The 20,904-nt window shown below is 38.9% G+C and overlaps 1 protein-coding gene across 2 annotated transcripts in view; it reads left to right on the plus strand.

The window, feature by feature from the left end:
- The window catches only part of plce1 (phospholipase C, epsilon 1), an 80,585-nt gene that overhangs the window by 37,326 nt on the left and 22,355 nt on the right, over window positions 1-20,904 (plus strand). For both annotated transcript variants that reach the window (XM_053340852.1, XM_053340853.1), the window contains exons 7-15: window positions 272-465; window positions 1,272-1,411; window positions 13,721-13,875; window positions 14,089-14,256; window positions 18,933-19,078; window positions 19,322-19,469; window positions 19,585-19,695; window positions 19,824-19,933; window positions 20,024-20,140. In XM_053340852.1, the coding sequence (XP_053196827.1) occupies window positions 272-465; window positions 1,272-1,411; window positions 13,721-13,875; window positions 14,089-14,256; window positions 18,933-19,078; window positions 19,322-19,469; window positions 19,585-19,695; window positions 19,824-19,933; window positions 20,024-20,140 (1,289 nt within the window). The remainder of the gene's footprint in view (window positions 1-271; window positions 466-1,271; window positions 1,412-13,720; window positions 13,876-14,088; window positions 14,257-18,932; window positions 19,079-19,321; window positions 19,470-19,584; window positions 19,696-19,823; window positions 19,934-20,023; window positions 20,141-20,904) is intronic.

The following is a 20,904-nucleotide window of genomic DNA, read 5'->3' on the forward strand; positions in this document are numbered from 1 at the left end:
TTTTTAAAAACAGAACCTTTTTTATTTTATACAAATGTGACTTGTATTACAGCTTGTTTCTTTCATTCCTTCTCATTTTACTGCATGTGTACAGCTTAGCCAATACAAGGACACTGTCAAGTTTTTTTCTATTCCACTAGAGATCTAAATGAAGTAAATATTTTATTGACAGTTGTAAGGTTGCCAACACAACACTGAGGACTTCTCAAACTGTAGCATTCCCATTTTTGTTTTCACTAAGTGACACATTTCTTAATAACTCTCTCAACAGGTTACCAGCTATGTGCAGAACAGAGAGGAACTTGACCTGATTCATCCTGCCAAAAAGCTCCTGCTGTCTTGGCCTGGATGTGTCTGCCTCAAGGATTCTCACTGGCCATTACACACCGTCGGTGCCAGCCCACCCAGACTGGAGCTGAACCCCTCCATCAACCCCCGGTGTAGTCATCCTTCTTATCCACCTAGGTTTGGCTCTCTTTTTTTGACTGACATATTTGTGTTTTATCATGTGATGTTAAAAAAACAAAACAACAGTAGTTTTTAGTAAAGATGTTGGTCCTTGTCCATCATGTGAAAATTGGCACCAAAATAATTGCTGTGAATCCTGGAGATGCTGTGAATGGCAGCGTTACATAAAACACAGATTCATTCTTTTGCAACAATATTTAATGGCAGAGGAAAATAATGATGGTATCACATTGGGCTTTAGGGAATAGTGATGGGTATTGTTCACTATTTTCTGCCATTTAATATCTAGCAGCTTAATCTACAGTGAAAATAATTGTTAAAGCCCATTTCAAGACTAGCCATCTGATAGCATAGGTTCACAAGTTTTGTCTTTCTTAATGTGTGATAGTAATCATAAAGATGAAGGTTTGTTTTCTTTACTTGAGGGGAGGCCACTACATAAATACAATCAGTTCCTAGATAATCTTGATACCTGCAAGTCATCTAATGCAAATGCTGTCTACAAGAAAACAGTATGAAGATGCAAAGATCATCTTGATGCAGATTTAGCCAAAAACCTGTTTAAAGCTTTGGCATAGAGTATTATAGAAGGTAGATGGTAGCTGGAGATACAGAAAACTGGCTCGTCTGTGTTTCTGCCTGTTAAGATAATTAAGTGATCAATTCTGGTTATCTGATGACAGCAACGGCAGACAAATACTTGATGTAAACACAGGGCATGACATTAGATTGGTTGATTAGTATCGCAGGCAAACGTAAGCTTTATTTCTCTCTCTCACTTCTACGTCTTTATTCGTTTCTAGGTTTTATCGCGCTTGCGGCCAACGAACAGTTTGTTCCCTGCTGACCGGAGCTCTGCTAGAGGCCACAGCCGCTCTCGGTGCCCGTTTATCTATACCCTTCCTGTTTCCCCAGAGCCCCAACTGCCACGGCGTGCTGAAAGGTAGGTATTATACTGTTGAGTGGGTGTGTGCAGGAAAAGTTTTGTTTTTTGCATATGTGAGTGTGCAACACAGTTTTGCATTGATATTGCATTAATTTGACAGCTTTACCTAAGTACCAGCATGTTGGATGATTTTACTCATCCATTAGGCTGTTGAACCACTATATCATTTAAGAGCAAATATATCTGAGTCAAAGTGGCAAAACGTGATGTGACTACATGGTAATGTTAACTATAGCCGTGTCTCCTCTTGTCTCTTACTACCCAGTATCATTAGTGATTTCTCTTTGCACAACCATTACACTAAAGAGTTCAAACTTCAAACTATGGATGACCAGTGAAGGAGGGACTCTGGGCAGAGGGCCTGTATCTGTTTGATTCTGAGAAGAAAGGGTCACACTATTCCCCTGTGGTCCACTGCTGAAGTCTTTTCTCTTCCTCTCTGTTCTTTTCCCACATGGTTCCTTATCCGCAGCCGCTTTTGGTTCGGTAGTAGCACGTCTGTAGTTGATCTCAGTGGTTGCCCTTTCCTCCTTTCTTTTCCCCTTATTTCCCCTGCTGTCCTTTCTCGCTCTCCTCATACCTTCCCCTCCCTCTCTCTCTGCACTGAATTTTCTAATTTAGACACACAATGCTGAAGGGGTGTAACACAAAAAATGAAGAAAAAGCCTCCTTGCATCATAGCACGCAGCACTCATGCCCACACCAGATTATGCCTCAACATCTGGCCAGAGGTTATGTGCACTTCAAACATCCTTGCAATGCTCCTTTGAAAAGCTCAGCACTTCTAGCTTAATATTATGAATTTAGTTAAAAGACAGGTACCTAATATGCCACAGGGTATAGCTCTTTGCACAATTGCTGCTAACTCTGTCCCTTTGAAGTATTGAGAATTACATTTTTGGCATTAAAAGATAACTTGTGCAACTTATTTCCTTAATGGGACAAGAAAATGAACAAATGATCATCACGCACTTAGTATGTCACCTCTTTTTTTTTCTCTCACTTTCACTCGCTTTTTCTGGCTGTCTGTTACTCCCCACATGACTTCATCATGCAACCAGTTGGGTTGTCGGTCAGTTGCTCAGCTGGTAACTGTCTGTCCGCCTTCTCTACAATGATGTTACGTATGACTTAAATGTAAGATGATCCTGACATTAATTTCCACTGGCGCTAGGCCAAGGGACAGCCTGTCTCTGGCAAGATCAAGGAGAAACACACACACACACACACACACACACACACACACACACACACACACACACAAACTCTGTCTCTCTCTGTGACTTACTTCATTAATTATCGTAGTACTGTAATAACAAAAGTTGAATTTTGGTCAGACAAGCTAGATGCAAAACCATCGACTCACAGTTACAGACACACACACACACACACACACACACACACACACACACACACACACACACACACACACACACACATTTAGTGCATATCTTCAACATGACACCATGTTCTGTTCTAATAGTTGTTGCAGGAAACAGAATTGAGCCAGACACGTGCACACATTGCAGTTTAGAGGTCTTGGCAGGAATATGATTTAATACACACACACACACACACACACACACACACACACACACACACACACACACACACACACACACACACACACACACACACACACACACACACACACTTGGAGACTCTCTGTCTGACTTTGTTTCTCTTACCTTGTACTGTACAGCAGCTTTCTAGATATTGAAACATGAAAGCATGAAATTACCCTTTAAGATCCATATCCAAGTTGTTCTCTGTTTCTAATCTGCCAGAATAGCACTGACATGTGGCTTATTTCATTTGAATAACTTGACATTTAGTGTATCAGAAAGCGGTGTCAGTCTCAAGAGAGGATGATGTCGCTGTAACAGGTAGGCACACTGAACTTTTGCTCTTCTTTACTTTTTGATTCACTTCATGAACTAGAAGGAACGATCAACTAATGTTGAGCTGCAAACCAACAGATTGTTACAGAAGAATACCATGTTGAGCTGAAAAGAGTCAAACTAAGTAGCGAATTCAGAAAAATAAAGTAGCTTTGGAGCAAGGCACTAGCTTCTTCAACTGACTCCAAATTAGATTTTTAATTGTGTAATACGTTTGCAATGGTGTCATAAAAGACATTTAATTATCCTGAAACTTGGGGCAGGTCTTACCTAAGTTTGGATAGTGTTACTGTGATTATTTCTTTCTTACCATTTATGGGCTTGTTTCACTGTTCAGTGTTTCAGCATGATAATCTACCCTTATTCTCTCAAGTTTCAATTGAATAACAGGCATATGAATCAAAGTGGTTTAATTTGGTTAAAATAAGGATGCTTTTAAATGTAGTAAATTTGAACATTTGCCAGCACTTTTGATTTTAATGTATGCAGTAAGTGTGCATTTTGCATTTGAATCCAGGATGTTCCTTTTCAGGCCATTCTTTTTCAGTTTTTACCAGTTTGTACTGGTTTTGTGTTTTTCATACAGGAGATAGGTAGGTATTTAAATGCACAATGCTGACTTGATTTGAAATGGAGTTGAAGTGATCCACCTCTCCAGGACATCAAAGGATTTTGGTTTTTATCCTCTGTGCTGAGGGTCATCTTGTCACCTCTATAGAAAGGCTTGTCAGTTCTCTGTCTATATGTTTCCTCTCCTCCTTTCTTTTTTCCTTCATCTACATCGTGAAATTCAATTTGAACCTATTGCATGAAAGAAAAACGAATGAAATTGATCCTTTTCCTCTTGCTTTTGTACCTTTTAATCTCAAAGCTAATTTTTATTACAATATTCTTAATGACATTACTATTAATAATATATATTTAATTTTATGAAAGATCCACCTAGGGTCACCACTAGCCTTACATGTAACAGATCATTTTTTAACCACATTAAAGTATTTTTGTGTCCTGATGGCAGTTAAATGTCACTTGTAAAAGCTCTAATTGATTTATGTGTAAAGGTCTGCTGATGACAGCTAGCATATCTACGAGCAGGTGGTACATTTGAGACAATATATCTTATTTCTGAATGAAATAAGGCAAAATAGTTATATTTAATAATTTTGTAATTTTAATTGTCAGTATCTTTACACTGTATATATTTAATGGAGCAGTGCAAGGAAGTACATTTGTGAGGTACAGAACATTTAATTCACAGGCAAACATCACATAATTATGGGAGTTTTCTCATATGTATCAGATAAGATATAAAGGATAAAAGTATATGAAATGTATCAATATTCCCTATTGCCTATTGATTTTAGATGTGGAGTGGTGATATGAAGGCTTGAAGTATAACTGAGCAAACTCCATCAGTGGCTCTGGCCCAAATGCTTTCAAGGATTACCCGGATAATCGCCCGGCCAGCCTTGGTGTATTCTTAGAGTTCTAATGTGAGTGGTGAAAGGTGGAATGTTTTTCTAGACCTTCTCAACGTGCCTCATCTACTGTAATGATTTGAAAGCATTTTTGCATCCTGTGAAGTGTGTAAATGATTTATCATGGTGCTGTAGCCTGGCAGTCATTGGGTTTTAGTGGCAGGTCAGGAGGAGCGTTTGGGAGATGATAAATTATATGTTACAGGTTCAGTTGCCACATGACTGGGTCAGTATGACAAGCTTTTGTTGTGAGGGTAAACTACTGAGACCTATAAACACAAATACTGGTGTTGGGAAAAAATGTCAAGTGGGTAAGACAAGGGTAAGGTCAAGGTGTATGTGTGTGTGCTGCTTAAACATAGGAGTACAGACACTGAGAAATTTAGAGACCATAAATCATTACCTAATGTGTCGGTAATTAGAAGCAGTTGTTTTTGTTTCATGGAGCTTGACTTAAAGAAACGTGCAAAGCCAGATGGCTGCCTTGTCAATGTCAGCTCAAGCACTGTTGATGTCCAAGGAGTAGTTTGTCCTGTGTGTGTGTGTGTGTGTGTGTGTGTGTGTGTGTGTGTGTGTGTGTGTGTGTGTGTGTGTGTGTGTGTGGCTATTATGTGATTGTGTGACCTTCTTGTTTTTGTGTGTATTTTCATTGAATTGTACATGCATTGATTTTATCTTGCTTTCATTTGAGTCATACCAATACTATGTATATTGGGACTAAATCTTATTAATAACTATATAATAATGTTTCATTTCCAAAAATGTAATTCACCACAGTGAGCAGCTGTTCCAACCTAAGAAGAAAATGTCATATTTATTTATTCTCTCCTTTATTAGATTATCTTACATATTGTTCTGTGTAGTTTTATCTGATGCTGAAGATGTCAAAGTTGCAAAGTGACAAAGACAAAAAAAAAAAAACCTGACAAAATGACAAGACACAAGCAGACCATTTATATATAAAAAAAGAAATGTATTAATAAAGCTAAAAGCAAGAAATCAAAATCGAAGAAACTGTATGCAAAACGTTTTTTGGCATTAAATCCATCTCTTTGAAATGATACACATTTGTGGTCATTTAAGTACAAAGAAACACTCAGCTGAAAACCACTGGGATTGAGCCATATTCCTGTGAAATATAAATGGTAGTGGTTTGAGTGCTTCTTTCTTGAGCTCATTTCCTTTATAGCACAATTTACAGTACTACTGAAAAGGAAGCACGCTGCCATCCTTCCAGCTCAATATTGGCTTTTCTTTTCTTTTTCTTCCTTCTTTCTTTTTCTGTCTTCCTTTCAGTCATCATTGTACATTGTGTTGCCTGCCAGCATTTTAGACCCATTGACAGAAGAGATGGTGGGGAATCATAGTGAAGGGAAGTCTCAAGGATTACATATTGTTTAGATGGCCATAGAATTGCTAAACATAGACATGTGAAAGTTCTTAGACTGAATTGCAGCATTTTTGTTGCTGGTGAGAAATTAAAATGTTTTTCGACACACCTAACAGTACTGAAAGTAACAGTGTACAGTATAAACCTTTCACATATTTATAAACAGTTTAAGTGAGCTTGCTCGTATAGTTGATTTACAGTAGCTCACATTTAATTGCCCCCGCTGTTAATCTGTCAGTAATGTTTTAGTTATTTGTTATTTTACACGCCCAATTCTCCAGAGCCCAAAGTGACATCCTGAAATTGCTTCTTTTGTCAGATTTAACAGTCCAAAACCAGTATTAAATCATTCAATTTAAAATATTATGAAACAGAAGCAGCAAATCTGATTTCTGACAAAGTGTAACTGGAAAATATTGACATATTATCCTGTTAAATTACTTAAAAAGGATGGAAATTGTTAAGTGATCAAGAGCGAGAGACAGAAAAATAAATCATTTTTTAGTTGGTTCTACAGTCTGCATGAGTGAATGAATTCAGACTCTTTGTATATGTGTGTTTGTGGGGTGGGATGGTCTGGTTGGTCTATCTCTAGCACATGGCTGTGAACTATGTATGGTGTCAGGGAAGAGTGGGCGGGAGGTAGAGGGGGAGAGAGAGAGAGAGGAATAGTGAATGTAGTCAAGAGAAAGAACGTGTAAAGAGTGTTTGCTGAAGAGGGAGAGAGAGAAGAGAAAGACAGCCAGGTGAACGAAAGAGAGCAAAAGACAGAGACACGGTGCAAGTTGGAGAGAGTTCAAATTGGAAATGGAGTAAGGGAGAGAGAAATAGAGCATAAAGAAAGAAAGGGAGGCAGAGAGAGAGAGAGCAGCTGCAGGAGACACGAGACCGGCGGCTCAAATGTGGACAAGTGTACCTCGTTCACCTCGGCACTGAACTGTCAGTGTGGGAGGCAGAGTGGCCAGCTGTATCTAGCAAGCATGAAGCACTCTCACAGAATGGACTTCAAGCTGATCAGTGAGTAGAGGAAATGTGAGTTACTGTACAGCGTGACTGCAGGTCTCTTCACACAGCAGCAACAGTTTTTGTTACTGCACATTTACATGTGCATGTAAGAAAATTCAACTTTATTGTTACCTCTTTAATATGGAAACCATAGGGTCATGTTAAGATTAGTTTTTTTTTGTTGTTGTTTTTTGGGTTTTTTCATTCCCTTGCAATACATTTTGCGTTCTCTTGTGATACTTTTGCATTACCTTGCAATACTTTTCTTCTTCCTTTCCTTCTGAGCCGTTTGTCTATTTTCACTCAGCTGATCTCAGTGCAACGCCACAGTATGGATCAGCTCATTGAATTTGACTTCAACCTGGGCATTAAGTATGCTGATATAGTACTACTGATCAATAGGCTTTGCTAAGTAATTAGTGAAAGTAAACTTAAACAAATAGCACTCTGCAGGATGCTGTTGATTTCATTCATGACTAGTTACTGTACTCAGGACAGCTACAAATACAGAAGAGAAGAGGGTTTGATTATGAAAGAAACGGATCTCAGAGGGGTTTCAGTGAGGAAAAGGAGGCATCTATAATAGACATATGGCTCAGAAGGAATGGAACAAGAAAAGTAATGTATTGTGAAAGGGTGAAAAACATTGTGAGGGAATGCAAAGCATTTTGCAAGGTAACACAACATATTGCAAGGTAATGCAAAAAAGGGGAAAAAAGACCTTTGAGGCACTCGGTACTTAATGTATACATTAATAGCAAGTGTTTTCCTCATTGTTGTCAAGACTTCAAGGAAACTCATTAAAAAAATACTTAAGTAGTGATTAATTATTAAAGTTTCATGATACAGTAAGTTGTCTTGAAAACTGCACAATCCTGTTTACCTACAATATCTAGCTGTGTGTGTTGCCAGCTGTGTTTTTACTGTCTAATTGTTGCCAAATGCAGGGTTGTAGATTCCAGCATGTGTCTTAACTCTCAGTTGTCTTTGTGTTTGATTTGTACTTTAAAGTTCTATTGTAACTTCTTCAATTCTGTTTTATTAATGTCATTTAATACAGATTTTATGTGACTTTATTGATACCTGCACCTATTTTTTGTAGTGGGGAAGGTTTTAATATTGTTTTTCTTACTGGCAAATAAACCCATACCTCATAGAGCATGACTCAGATTTTTTATGTTAGGTTGTTATGGTGCTCTTTTAAGATTTATTTTATTTTTTATTTTACTTTCCTTCATATTGTGTCTGATGAGTTGCAAGATCTCATAACTGGTACATTTAAAACACATTACCCCCCAACCCCACTCCGATCACCTCCAAACAAAATAAAATAAAACTGCAGGGGGCAGCAGCCAACATTGGAATTCAATTGAATAAGTTGTGGATTTATAAATACAAAATACATGATGCAGCACTGTGTGCGCACTGTGACCCTTTCATACCAGAAACCTGACTGCATGACAGTCAAGAATTTCAGTGTCTGGATAACTTCACATTTAATTCACCCCCCAAAAAAAGAATGCCACAAGGCTATGGATATGTTTTGACTCTGAGGATACAGTAACACACTTCACAATTAAAAGCAAAACCACTGAAAATACCCATGTGTTGCACCTAATTTGCATCAAGTCATTGTGAAGTTACCCAGAGACAGTGAACTCACTTGGTAAAGGCTCTCTCTCTCTTCTGCATAGTGTGTGTGTGCCAGTGTAAATTAATTGGGCCACATTTCAAGTATAGTTGCTTCTCACATGAAAACAGAAGTATCTGGCAAAATTCTTTGACTGCATACAGTTCTTTTACTTTTTCATTCTCCAAAAGTACTTTTATTTTACTTAAATTTGTTCCATTTTCAGAATTTGATGAATTGAATACGGTCTGTGTTTTTGTTTGATCAGTCTGAAAATTCTTATCTTTATCCTGGTTTGTTGTCTTAGTCCTCCCCTTCTATAAGAAAGGTCAAAGGAGCCGAAATGTTATATTTATGTCTGCACGTGGTTTAATGTGTGTTCAAGAGTGTGCATGTCTTATCCAAGAGGGAAACTCCCTGTGATAACTCAGCAGTCAGACAGATCAATGTTTATTGCTTCTGCTGCTGCTGTGTGTTTGGCTGTGTCTGTGTGTTATGAGTTCATGTTTGCTGCTGCTGTGCGTGGGTACACAGTGTCTTCACTTAAGTCTTGTTTACACATAGTTATTTTTTTTATTTACAAGAGAATTAATGTGAATATACATGGTTGTACTTTGATGTGCATTTGTATATGTTTTTAACATTAGCTAGTGCCAAGACAGACCAACAGTGATATTTAGAAATGGATTAAAGTGTATCAACATTGAGATGATATGATTATAATCATCCGACATGATGATAATGTTGTTTAGGACAGTTTTGACACATTTGTGTCGTAGGATAAGAAAAATATGAGCAGGCAAGTGTCTTTCTTATCTTTTAATTGTGTTTGACATCCCTGGGGAAGCTAAGTAATCCATTTGTTGCTCTCTTTATAATCTCTCTATGGCAAAGTATAATGTTTAGGATGTTGTATACAAGTATATTTATAGGTTCAAAAGACACATTTTTAAAAGTCCTTTGACTCTAGCTGTTTGCTGCACCTGTTTGAGTGCCCTACATACTCCAGGGGGAAGTTGTCATCAGCTCTAAACGTGTCTGCACTTTGTAAGAACAGTGTACGCACGTATGCATGCACTTGGCTGGCAAAGAAAGACAGCCTGGTCTTTCTCGACTTTGGTTGGTATAAATAACTTGTGATTCAAATACCATGCCCAGTATTGAAAAACGTTCGGCCATTTTGTTTCATTTTGATTTTTCAGTCCCCACGCCGTACTTGACCATGAGTCAGTTACTGGTTGACTTCCACAGATATTTGACGCAGTGAGACTCTCATATTGATTTGGTTTGGCATCAGAAGAACTCCTAGAAAGTTTGATTTTGTTATACCTGTAATATGCAAATCATGATGATGGCTGGTAATGATGGGTGTGGTGGAAGTGGGGATGAATACTGAGGTAAGGTTACTCTAGCTCTTATCAGAAGTGTGGCAAAAGAATGTAATTATGACACTGACATGTTATTTTTCATTTTCAGATAGAAACATGTCTGATTTTATGAAATGTGTGGATGCAAATATCCGCTCCAAGGCTAAAGTTAGTTCAGCTTCATATAGTAGGAAACAGCAGACTTTCAGAACAGTAAACCTGCTGCAATCTAAACCTAAAGTCTGAAACATGCACACACACATTTTCTGTCTCTCTAAATGGTATGTTATTTGTTATAATAGAAATGTCATGAAAATGGTTAAAAAGGATGTTCAGCCAATGTTCTTTGTCCATTACCAGATAAAAAAAAAAAAAAAAAAAATCAATTTTCACACATGCATACACGCACACAGGATATTTGTATTCAGCAAGCATTACAGTTGAGTAAACCCATGCATAAAAATCACAGAGAAATCATGGTCATTTAGTCCCAGGTTCATATTCTGTCAGTCTCACAGCAGGAGCACTGCATGTTCGGTATTACTCATCAGTGTTTGTCAAAGTCGTGTTCAGAATCCGTAACGGGTCATGGGCCTTTTTCTCCTGGCTCCACAGCACATTATATTAGATGCACTTATCACTGTCATTGGAATTCAAGTCTTCATCCAGGAATCAATCTTAGTGTTTATCAGACTTTTCTGTTGTCACCGTTGATATCATATAGTTTATGTGAAGCTTTGCAGGCAGAAGCTGAGAGTATCATGAAAAACACAGGAAACGAACAATGAATTCTTTATACCTTTTTCTGATCATTTTTTTATTCATTGATTATAATTTAGAACCCATAAACAGTGATTTTATTTTTTTAAGGAATAAACATTTATAAAACTTTATCTTCGAGCTGTACGTAGCACCGTTCTTGTTTCTCATCATCATGGTTTTATATAGTGAGAGTTTCTCTGCTGCACACTTGCTTATAATTAATTCCTCAGAATCACTTGTGAGCTTCTTGTCACGCCTTGTCTTACATCTTTGTGTGCCTGTGTGTTTCCTGGTTTAAAGGATGAATAAATGAATGATTGAGACCACTGAATGGTCATGAATTTCATATCACTAGTTTGAGAGTGTCTCCCATTTCCACTTCAAAAGGGTCACATGTAAAAAAAACAGTTCTGAGGTAGGGACGAGGAAATGTTGCCCATATGCTTGAAATGAAAGGCCATCTAGTTTTAAATCATACACATTAAAAAACAATGAGTTATGTGTTATATTCTACTTTTTTCCTCTATAAGCCAATTTATGATTTTCAGATCAAATGAGAGTAATGGTTCAAGTAAGTTCAGGCAGATAGATCTTCTTGTAAAAAATATGTTTTATGGAAATCTAAGGAATTTATTTTATGGAATTTCTTTATATCTGTACTTTGCAATAGGAGTAGAGAAGCCGACAGATGATTAAGGTTGTGAACCAGATGAAAATTCACATGTTGACGATATGATATGATATGATATGTTGGCTACCTCATTTTTCTTCATTTTTTTCTGTGGTTATACAAGATGCAGCTGTTTCTACAAGGTTTCTATCATAGTGCTTGTGTAAATCAGCGTGTCAAGGATAGACGGTAGTTATGCTTTTGATTTGCTCGGTGCATTTTACATGAAGCCACACATTAGTTTCAGGGCATCAGGGTCTCTGAAATGCATTGCCCTTTTCAGCAGTCAAATTGTTTTCATCATATTTCTTTTAATGTAAAGACTTGTATGAATAATGTGAATGGCTACAGTGTAAAATGAACCATCATTCACAATCTGTAGTAAGTCTCTCTGTTGGACATTTCAAGTATTTAGTGGATTATGCTGTCTGTGTAACTGTGATAGATTGCTCACACCTGCAGAGTAGTGTAAACTACAACATTTCCACTTATTCTACTCATCCCTTCCTTCCTCTCTGTCTTATCTCTGTCCTCGCCTCCCATCTCTCTTCTGCTCTCATTTTCTCTCTACCTTTCTCTGTTTTATATTAGTTTTATTGCTTGTGTAAAGAATTATTCACTGAGCTTTTCTTTGTTCAAACAACCTTGTCCTGCTTTGTCCTCAACTTCAGTTTCCTAAGTTTATTTCTTTCATCCTGGCTTTGCTTCATTTTTTTCCTTCCCTTTTCTCTCTTTTTCTATGCTCTCAGCTTTCTCTAAGCTCAGTCTGTTTCTGTTGTTGTCCTACACACATACACACACACACACACACACACACACAAACACACACACACACACACACACACACACACACGCAGTTCATTACAGAAGCGTTGAAGCCGGATCCACAAATCAAACTGTGTAAATAAGCAAGTTTTGTTCCTGCAAGCAGTCACTGCTGTTACCATGACTACTTGTGGCACATCTCAAGGGTTACCAAGGACAACCTTTAAGTGTGTGTCTGCATATGTGTATGCATGCACAATTTTGTGTGTGTGTTGGGGGGGGGGGGGGGGGGGTTAGGCAGGTTTCAGTGTGCATGACAGTTGACAGTGACCAGACACAGTCGGTCTAATTATTGGTGTTCAGTCTATTTGGTGTACATCTCCTTTCTTTATGGCATTATATAGCTCACAATTATAACAAATTGCTTAACTGACCGCATCATCATATAGTGCAGACAAAATTGTCTGAATCTGAAGAAAAATCAGCTTTCACCCACATGAAACTTCATAGCTAATAGCTAAAACATGCTAAAATGCCATGTCAGCAGTATTCAGTACTGTAAACCCCCGGCAGTCGCTGCCTGTGGAGGAGGGGGTGTCGAGGGGCAGGAACTATGTCCCAGTGATTTAAATATGTGCAGTTGAATGCAGGTGAAAGTCCTCCAAGTGCGCCTCAAATGGAAAAGTTCCTGTGGTGGAAAAGGACTGTTAGTTTATGTGGCATTCATCCCGACGATGTACAGTATGTCTACCTGGCAGCTCCAGCACCAGTCTAGAAACTGTCCATTAGTCCTTTGTTAGCAGAGATGAGATGGGGTTTGCATGCAGTGTGTGTGTGTGCATATGTCTGTAAACAGACAGACTAATGGACCTTACTGAAATCCAAACACAGGAACTGGCAGGTGATCAGTGTTGTTTACCTCTAGAGGGTGAATTGTGCAGGCCTTCCTTGGCTGGTAGATTGATATAAAGAGTATGGCATGCAAGGACTGAATGATCAGGAGACTTTAGTCATTCAGGATCATCCGGAAAAAGAGATGCACATTTCATTAAGGCTTAAAACATTTATGGATCAGCGTCACATCAGAGTAGATGTTTCCCTTTTTATCCCTTGTCTTCTCATTCCTGTTGTCTTTCCATTTCTTTACTCCAATCCTTTCCTTCTTCCCTCCTTCTGTCCAGTAATTCTTCTCTCTCTTCACCCCTGTCACTCACCCGTGTCACTCAAGCTAGATGCTAGAAGCTTGGCTAGATGTCAAGCTAGATATGGAAAGTGAAAAAGAAATGTAAAATGAATGACGTCTATTTTCTTGTCTCTCCCCTTTATCTGTCCATCCAGAGCGTCAGCTGGCCAACAGCATGACCAGCAGCAGCTCTCTTCCTCCCAGTGTCAGTGGGATCAGTAAGGAGCTGGCAGAGCTGCGACACCTTGTTCAATTCCCTGAGGAAATTGCCTGTATCCTCACTGAGCAAGAGCAGCAGCTCTACCAACGGGTAGGAGGAACTTAAACTAAAATAACATTATATAATGGGCAAAAATGATGAATATCCTGTGTAGATGTTGTGGACAGGAAAGTGGTTATCAGAATGACAAAGGTTGATTGACAATTTGAAGGATGAATATAGCGATAAGTAGGTTTTGTCTTTAACATGGCAGTAATCCCAGTCCATGCCCTTTTCTCCTTTGCACTATGCATCTATCTATAGGTCTTTCCCTTGGACTACCTCTGTTTCCTCACTCGAGACTTGGGCAGTCCTGAGTGTCAAACCAAACGCCACCCAAACCTTAAGGCCTCACTGTCAGCGCCCAACATGCCTACCCAGAGTGCTCAGCGAAGTAACGCTGTGGAGGACCTGGTGGCACGGTTCAACGAGGTAAGGAGTCTGCTTTAACAGAAAGAATATAAAAACCTCTTTCTTGGTGTTCAGTTTGATATATTATCAGAGACGTAGCTGTTTCTTTAAATCGAACACACACATTTTCTGCTTTGTTTATGTTATCTTTTGAAGTCAGTCGACCCAATACAGCTTCTCTGTGAGGACTGTGATCTAGCATAGTAGCCTCACGCAGTCTATATCTCACAAGCTGAGTTGTTACTTCATGATTTTTAAGCCTGGAAAAGAGCCAGTGAAAATCGATTGTGCCCCGACCTTCTGAATGTCTTGAAAAACCTTTTAAAGAAGGCATTAAATGTTGATGTCTCATTGAAAGAGAGCACTTCTCTACTGAACTATCGGGAAACTTGATGACTGGGGCCTTTCGTGTCCTTTTGTGACCCGCCTATATGACATCATCAGAGGCAGTGAAGTGTGTTTAGCGATTTGACACTAGTGTGAAAGTTTGAAAAGCATAGCAGACCAATAATTGTATTTATCTACAGCTAGATTTGCCCCGCTTCGTATTTGCTGCGCAAGTCATACCAACTTATCAACTCATGATTGAAGCACACACTGTATGTACACAAGCGCACACACTCACAGTGGTGTAAGTTGGCTGAAGTTGCACTCCCATGCCTTGTGTCTTTTCTGGTGAGTGACTTTGAGAATAAACAATCTGAACACTTTACTGGTGAGAAAGAGAAAGTGAGAGAGAGAGATTGATTGGAAATGATGTAATCTTTAAGTTGCATGCCTTTCACATCAGCTGGTTTTCATTTAAGTCAGTAAAAGGAGAGACACATGAAAAAATATGTTCCCAAATGTGCATTTTAGCCATATATGGGCACAATGGAACAAGAGTCAAATGACAACAGTGATTCTTCCTGAGAAGACATGATGAAGCCCTGAAGTTAAAAAAAAAAAGAAAAAAAAGAAAAAGTGGCGTTCTGAGGAAGATGACATACTGTCGGAGTATTCTTTCTTAGCTCTGGCTGTAAATGGTTTGGATAAGTTTTCCCAGGATGCAGTTTTTTTCACTGATGGTGGAAGATGGACAGGTTGAGCTGACCCTAACACCAGCTGCTACTTGCTAGTTTGCTTAGCTCGGTGCATTTCCAGACTATGGTTAACTGCTTAGTATTAGTGCTAATACTAATGCCAATTCTCGCTAGCCAAAAGCAGGCTTAAAACCATTAAAACAAAATGTACTTACTGAAAAAAAATGTCTCACTCCTTAATACAACCAAATGCTGAACACACATTTTTTTTAGGCCACCAAAATGTTACAATTAACTTCCACACTCCAACCTGGGGTTACACCATGGTAACACATTTTTAATTTGGGTGCCTATGGGGATTGTGTTGCTCTTGGATCCTGCCTCAAGTGGTCATTTGATGAACTGCAGTTTTTGGCACTTCTGCATTGGCTGCATTTTGCAGCCCCAGGGGCTGCTGCTTGGTTATATTGGAAATGTTTGATAAATGATCTTCCAGTTTCTAAAATGCATTTTTAATTCTCTTCACTAGGCACCTGTCATTATGGAAGAAATTGGTTTCTCCAACAAACAATTATTGGCATGGTTACAGTTACTTATTTTGAGCTGGGTTTGGTCTGAATAGAAATGTTCCATGTAATGAAAGTGGAACTATGCACAAATGCATTTTTGAATGTAGATTTTATTCTAAATGAGCCGTTTAAAAAAGATACTGCCATTAGGGGAACAATTGACTCAGTCATTTAGATGAAACTGATTGAAGTCTTTGATGTCTGATGGACATCATTTTGTAAATTTAAATCTAATTTTGCCAAAAATATCTAAGGGTTCTGATCTTGTTCATTTTCAAGCAGTGTATGGGAGTAAAGATTATGCAGAAAAGCACAGCAAGAAAATTGGGAGACAGGGAAGGTTGAGCAGTTCGGGGCCATTTGTTTCTGTCTGCAGGGTTTAGTTTTCATAGGCACAGTATGTGCTCATGCTTTGAGTTTGTAATAGTTCTTTGTCAACCTTGGTTATGTAATTCATGTATCAAGGAGAAACTGACCCTCATAGTTCAACTAATAACACACGCACAGATGGAGACAGACAGACGGACAGACAGATGGACACATACACAAACATCAAAGGGGATCAGCTTGTACCCAGCTCCAGTTATGTGTGTGTGTGTGTGCTGATATTGATGACACCTACAGTATGCTATGTATGTGAGGGAGAATGGTGTCTGAGGAAACGTTTTGCACAATTTTAGTCTTTTTTTTATTGAACTGTTGTCTCTTCTTTCTTCCTCTCTGCACTACATGCTCTCTCTTTACCTCTTCACATCCTGTCTGTTATCTCTCATTCACAACACTGAGTACACACATTCTCTATCAGGAATATCAGAAGAGATGCCAACTCTGATGCCGTGATCTGTGGCGGCTCAAAAAGGAGCTTTGCAGACAGTGAGAAGGGTTTAGATGGTGACTGTAATTTAACCCAGCTGCTGACATGGGTTTGCATGATGTCATAACGCTAGAAGTGACTGATAGCAGAGTTTCACACAAGACATACACATCCTGGCACGCACTGGGCAGGGGAGTTACAGATAAGAGACTATAGGGCAACAGGGTTGTTTGACAGGAAGCCATGTACAGTACTTTTTAGAACACACTTCAGTAGAGCTGAATATTTGTAGGGCAGGACGCTGCATCGTCACCAGCTCCAAGGGTGATTTTCTGCAGATGACTCTGAGCTCTGTGACAAGGGCGACAAGTGAGCAAAGAATTCCCAACTGTGATTAAAAAGATTATAACCTCGTTACCACAAGGCTACTGAAGTGCTTACAGGACATGTTTATCAAGAGGTTTTTTTTCTATTTTAATGTATTAATGTGTTAAGAATGCTTAATTATAGACATAGTTGATGGTTGGATTTTAAAATGAATATATAAACATGGTAAAATACTTTAATGCTCATATAGTAAAACAAATGGTAAAATAATTCATTCTGCAAACATCACTATTGAGAAATGGTTATTAGTGCAATATTAAATAATCCAGTCCCCTAGTGAGTCAGTTATTGTGTTAGAGAGATTTTGGCTACCAACAACAGTGGGGTGTGATGATGCCACACATAAATTTGCTGTAGTCTGAGTGTAAACCAGGTAAAAAGTGACAGATTAGAGCTTTTAACATGAGTTAACACTTAACTATATGTTGATATATTCCTATGTTGGGATATTTCATTCTTAAGAACAATCTCATCATAAGTTTTAAACTTTGAATGCTTGATCGATGCAATTTGAACTGAAGCACAATCTTTCCATGTTTCTCATTTCATTAGTGAGTACTGGTTAGAAGAGACAGTTTGAGATTAATTACATTTCCACAGTAATCCTCCCAACCTTCAGCACTCCTTATGCTTATGCTTCTATCACACAGCAATGCTTAAGCTGGTGTGCTCTGATATTGGTCGGACAGAAAATGTGAAACCTAACAAACCATAAGACCAGTAACATAAATATGGATTTGAAATTATGTCAACAAACTATTCAGAGTCTGACAAATTAACTCTATTGAAGTCACTACATTTCTGTGTATGTACAGACTCATATCTGAAATGTCTGTATATACTGTATGTTATACTGTATGTTATATACAGTGCATACATGTGGATCTGAGGTTGATATGTGAGGATATGTGACACAAGAGATGAAAGGGTCACATTTTACACAACCTCAAACTAAAACTCATGTGAAACAGTGTACTTTAGTGTGTGTGTGTGCGTGTGTGCGTGCGTGCGTGTGTGCATGTGTGTGCGTGTGCGTGTGTGTGTCTTTGTGGCTTTATTTAGTCCCTGTGAAGTCAGACTGTGGTGGGCTTTACAGATCCTTACATAACCCAGTAATAGATCTCTGGGCCAGGGGATGTTTTTACCGCCTGCAAGGGGGTTATAGAGCTTCAGCTGTGCGTGTGTTTGTGTTAGTGTGTGTGTGTGCATGTATTTCAATACATTCATGAGATTCTAATGCATAGAGACAGACACTAGAGAGCAAGATGCAGCCAGATTGAAATCTGATCTTTTTGAGATTGTGTGTGCGCATGTGTGTCCAGTGCAGAGAATGTGAAAGGAAGCTGACCCTGATACATATCTGGTTCTGCCATCGTGTCTTTTGCGTGTGCATTTGGGCAGTCAGCTTGAAGCTCAGAGGCAGAATGTAGCTGATAGATATCTGATCTTATTCTCTCTGGTGTGTGTCTGTGTGGGGGGGTGTTTGTGTGCGTGTGTGTGTGGGGTGTATGAGGGCCATACCAGAATTTAAAAGAGACGACGTGCGCACAAGTAAGACCACACAATAAAGAGTTTCAGCTGCCCATCGTTTGGCCGTGGACCATATTTCCTTTTCACTGGGATTTAACTCGCCTTGTCAGATAGGCTTGTAATAATACTCTGACAATGCCAAGCAGTCGTCCTGTGGTGTTGCACATGAAGTCAGCCTAGAACATTTTTATGTGGCCTGTGAGATATTTTAATTTAAAAAACAGTATCTGCTAACTCTATGTGAGATTTTCTTGCAGTGTTTGTCAATTTAATGAGGATATGAAACTAGAAGAATAGGAAGGACTTCAAGGGTTTCGCCTATACTGTGGTTGTAACTGTCAGTAATAATGTATATGTACTATTCTCTACCTACAGGTGAGTTCATGGGTGACATGGCTGGTCCTAACAGCAGGATCCATGGAGGAGAAGAGAGAAGTTTTCTCCTATTTGGTCCACGTTGCTAAATGCTGTTGGAACATGGGAAACTACAACGGTGTCATGGAGTTTCTGGCCGGACTAAGGTTTTAAGAAACACAGAGACACTAACTCACATTTGCTCAAATTCTGCATACACATGCAGTACCAGTCAAAGGTTTGGACACACTTTCTCATTTAAGTGAATGGGAAGGTTCATTCAAATTTTTGACTAGTATAGTATGTGTGTATCTTTTCCTTTTGTTTGGCAATTATTAAAAAGAAAACTACATTCAAACTAAATTATCATGTTAAACCCAATGACAAATAATGATTGCTTTATCCTCCAGGTCCCGCAAGGTCCTGAAGATGTGGCAGTTTATGGACCAGTCAGACATCGAGACCATGAGAAGCCTAAAGGATGCCATGGCTCAGCATGAGTCTTCTTCTGAGTACAAGAAGGTTGTCACCAGAGCTCTCAATATCCCAGGATGCAAGGTGCGTTTCTGTTTACTTTTTGTTGCGTGGGTCAGTCCTGAATTACCTCATTAAATCAGTATGCATTTGTTCACATTCAAATTATTCCTTTCTCTCTCTTGTCCCAACATCATAGGTGGTGCCATTCTGTGGGGTTTTTCTGAAGGAGCTGAGTGATGCGTTGGATGGGACAGCAAGCATCATTAGCCTTAAACCACCTCTTGATAACACAGAGGACTCAATAGAGGTACTGTAAACACCCACAAATGTGCACAAACACACACACATCTCATATAACTGACACAAGCAATAAGAATCAGACTTTATGTTGGTTTCATTGCTAGTTCTTGTTTTTGTCTGTCCTCCTTTCTTCAGTTTGTTTCTGACTACAGCGGTCAGCACAACTTTATGTCACGGTCTGGTCCAGATGGTCTACATGTTCCAGAGAAAGAAGCCACTGTCAGCAACATCCTCCAGATTATCAGGTACACTGCATCCTTGAAAACTTGCTTTCAAAAAAAATCTAAAATATTCAAATTTTCTTGCATTTGACTCCTCTCTTCCTGCTCCCTCAGATCTTGTAATCGTAGTTTGGAGGCAGAGGATCCTGATGATGCCTCCACCAGTCCCTCTTCTACTGGTCCATCCCCAGCGTCCAGAAATAACTCCTTCAGGGACCGCTGCCGCAATCAGTCAGTACCCATATTCCTCCTTTTACTGTGTGGGTAAACAAAGTATAAATAAACCTCACGAGTTCTGTCAGTTTGCAACGTCAGGTACCGAACAGCAGGAACTCATAAAAAATGTTTTCCCGTTAATGGATACTTGAAGGTGAATGTTTCTAGTGACAGAGTCTCCTTACCATGCATTAGTGTAACGTCAGCATAAAGTAGAATGTAGAAATGTGACCAAGCTTATAAAACATACGGCATCAAATGACACATAAATAGCATTTGACCCAGTCCATCATGACACCGGGACATAGTGTATGAGGTGTTTGCAACTGCTTGTTGTCACATTTTGTTTACTGGCATGTAACTGATGTTCTTCATTTTAGCTGCCGCTACGTCCAAGTTTAAGCATCTTCAGCCTATTTACATTTTTTGGTTTAAAACAGGTCTGTTTTCAAGAGACCTTTATTTTCCTCATTCATTCACAGACAGTGACACATAGACAAAGTTAAAGAAAAAGGTTTGTAGATACAGATTTACAGTATCAGAACAATGAATACTGTCATGCTGTGAATGAGTGGCATGGCTGGCATCCCATTTGTGAATAAAAGGACATTACAGTACTGCATCATTATTTTATAGACCAAAGAACCTGTGGTCATACTGCTACAGCAATCTCCTCTTTGGAACAAGTAAGACCTATGCTAGGTCATCATTTAAAAGAGATTTAAAGTTGTAGTGGAAAAAAAAACAGGCAAATGAAATCCTTTAAACCATATGATACA

The sequence above is a fragment of the Scomber japonicus genome, chromosome 20 (genome assembly GCF_027409825.1).
Source record: "Scomber japonicus isolate fScoJap1 chromosome 20, fScoJap1.pri, whole genome shotgun sequence".
Taxonomy (NCBI): Eukaryota; Metazoa; Chordata; class Actinopteri; order Scombriformes; family Scombridae; genus Scomber; species Scomber japonicus.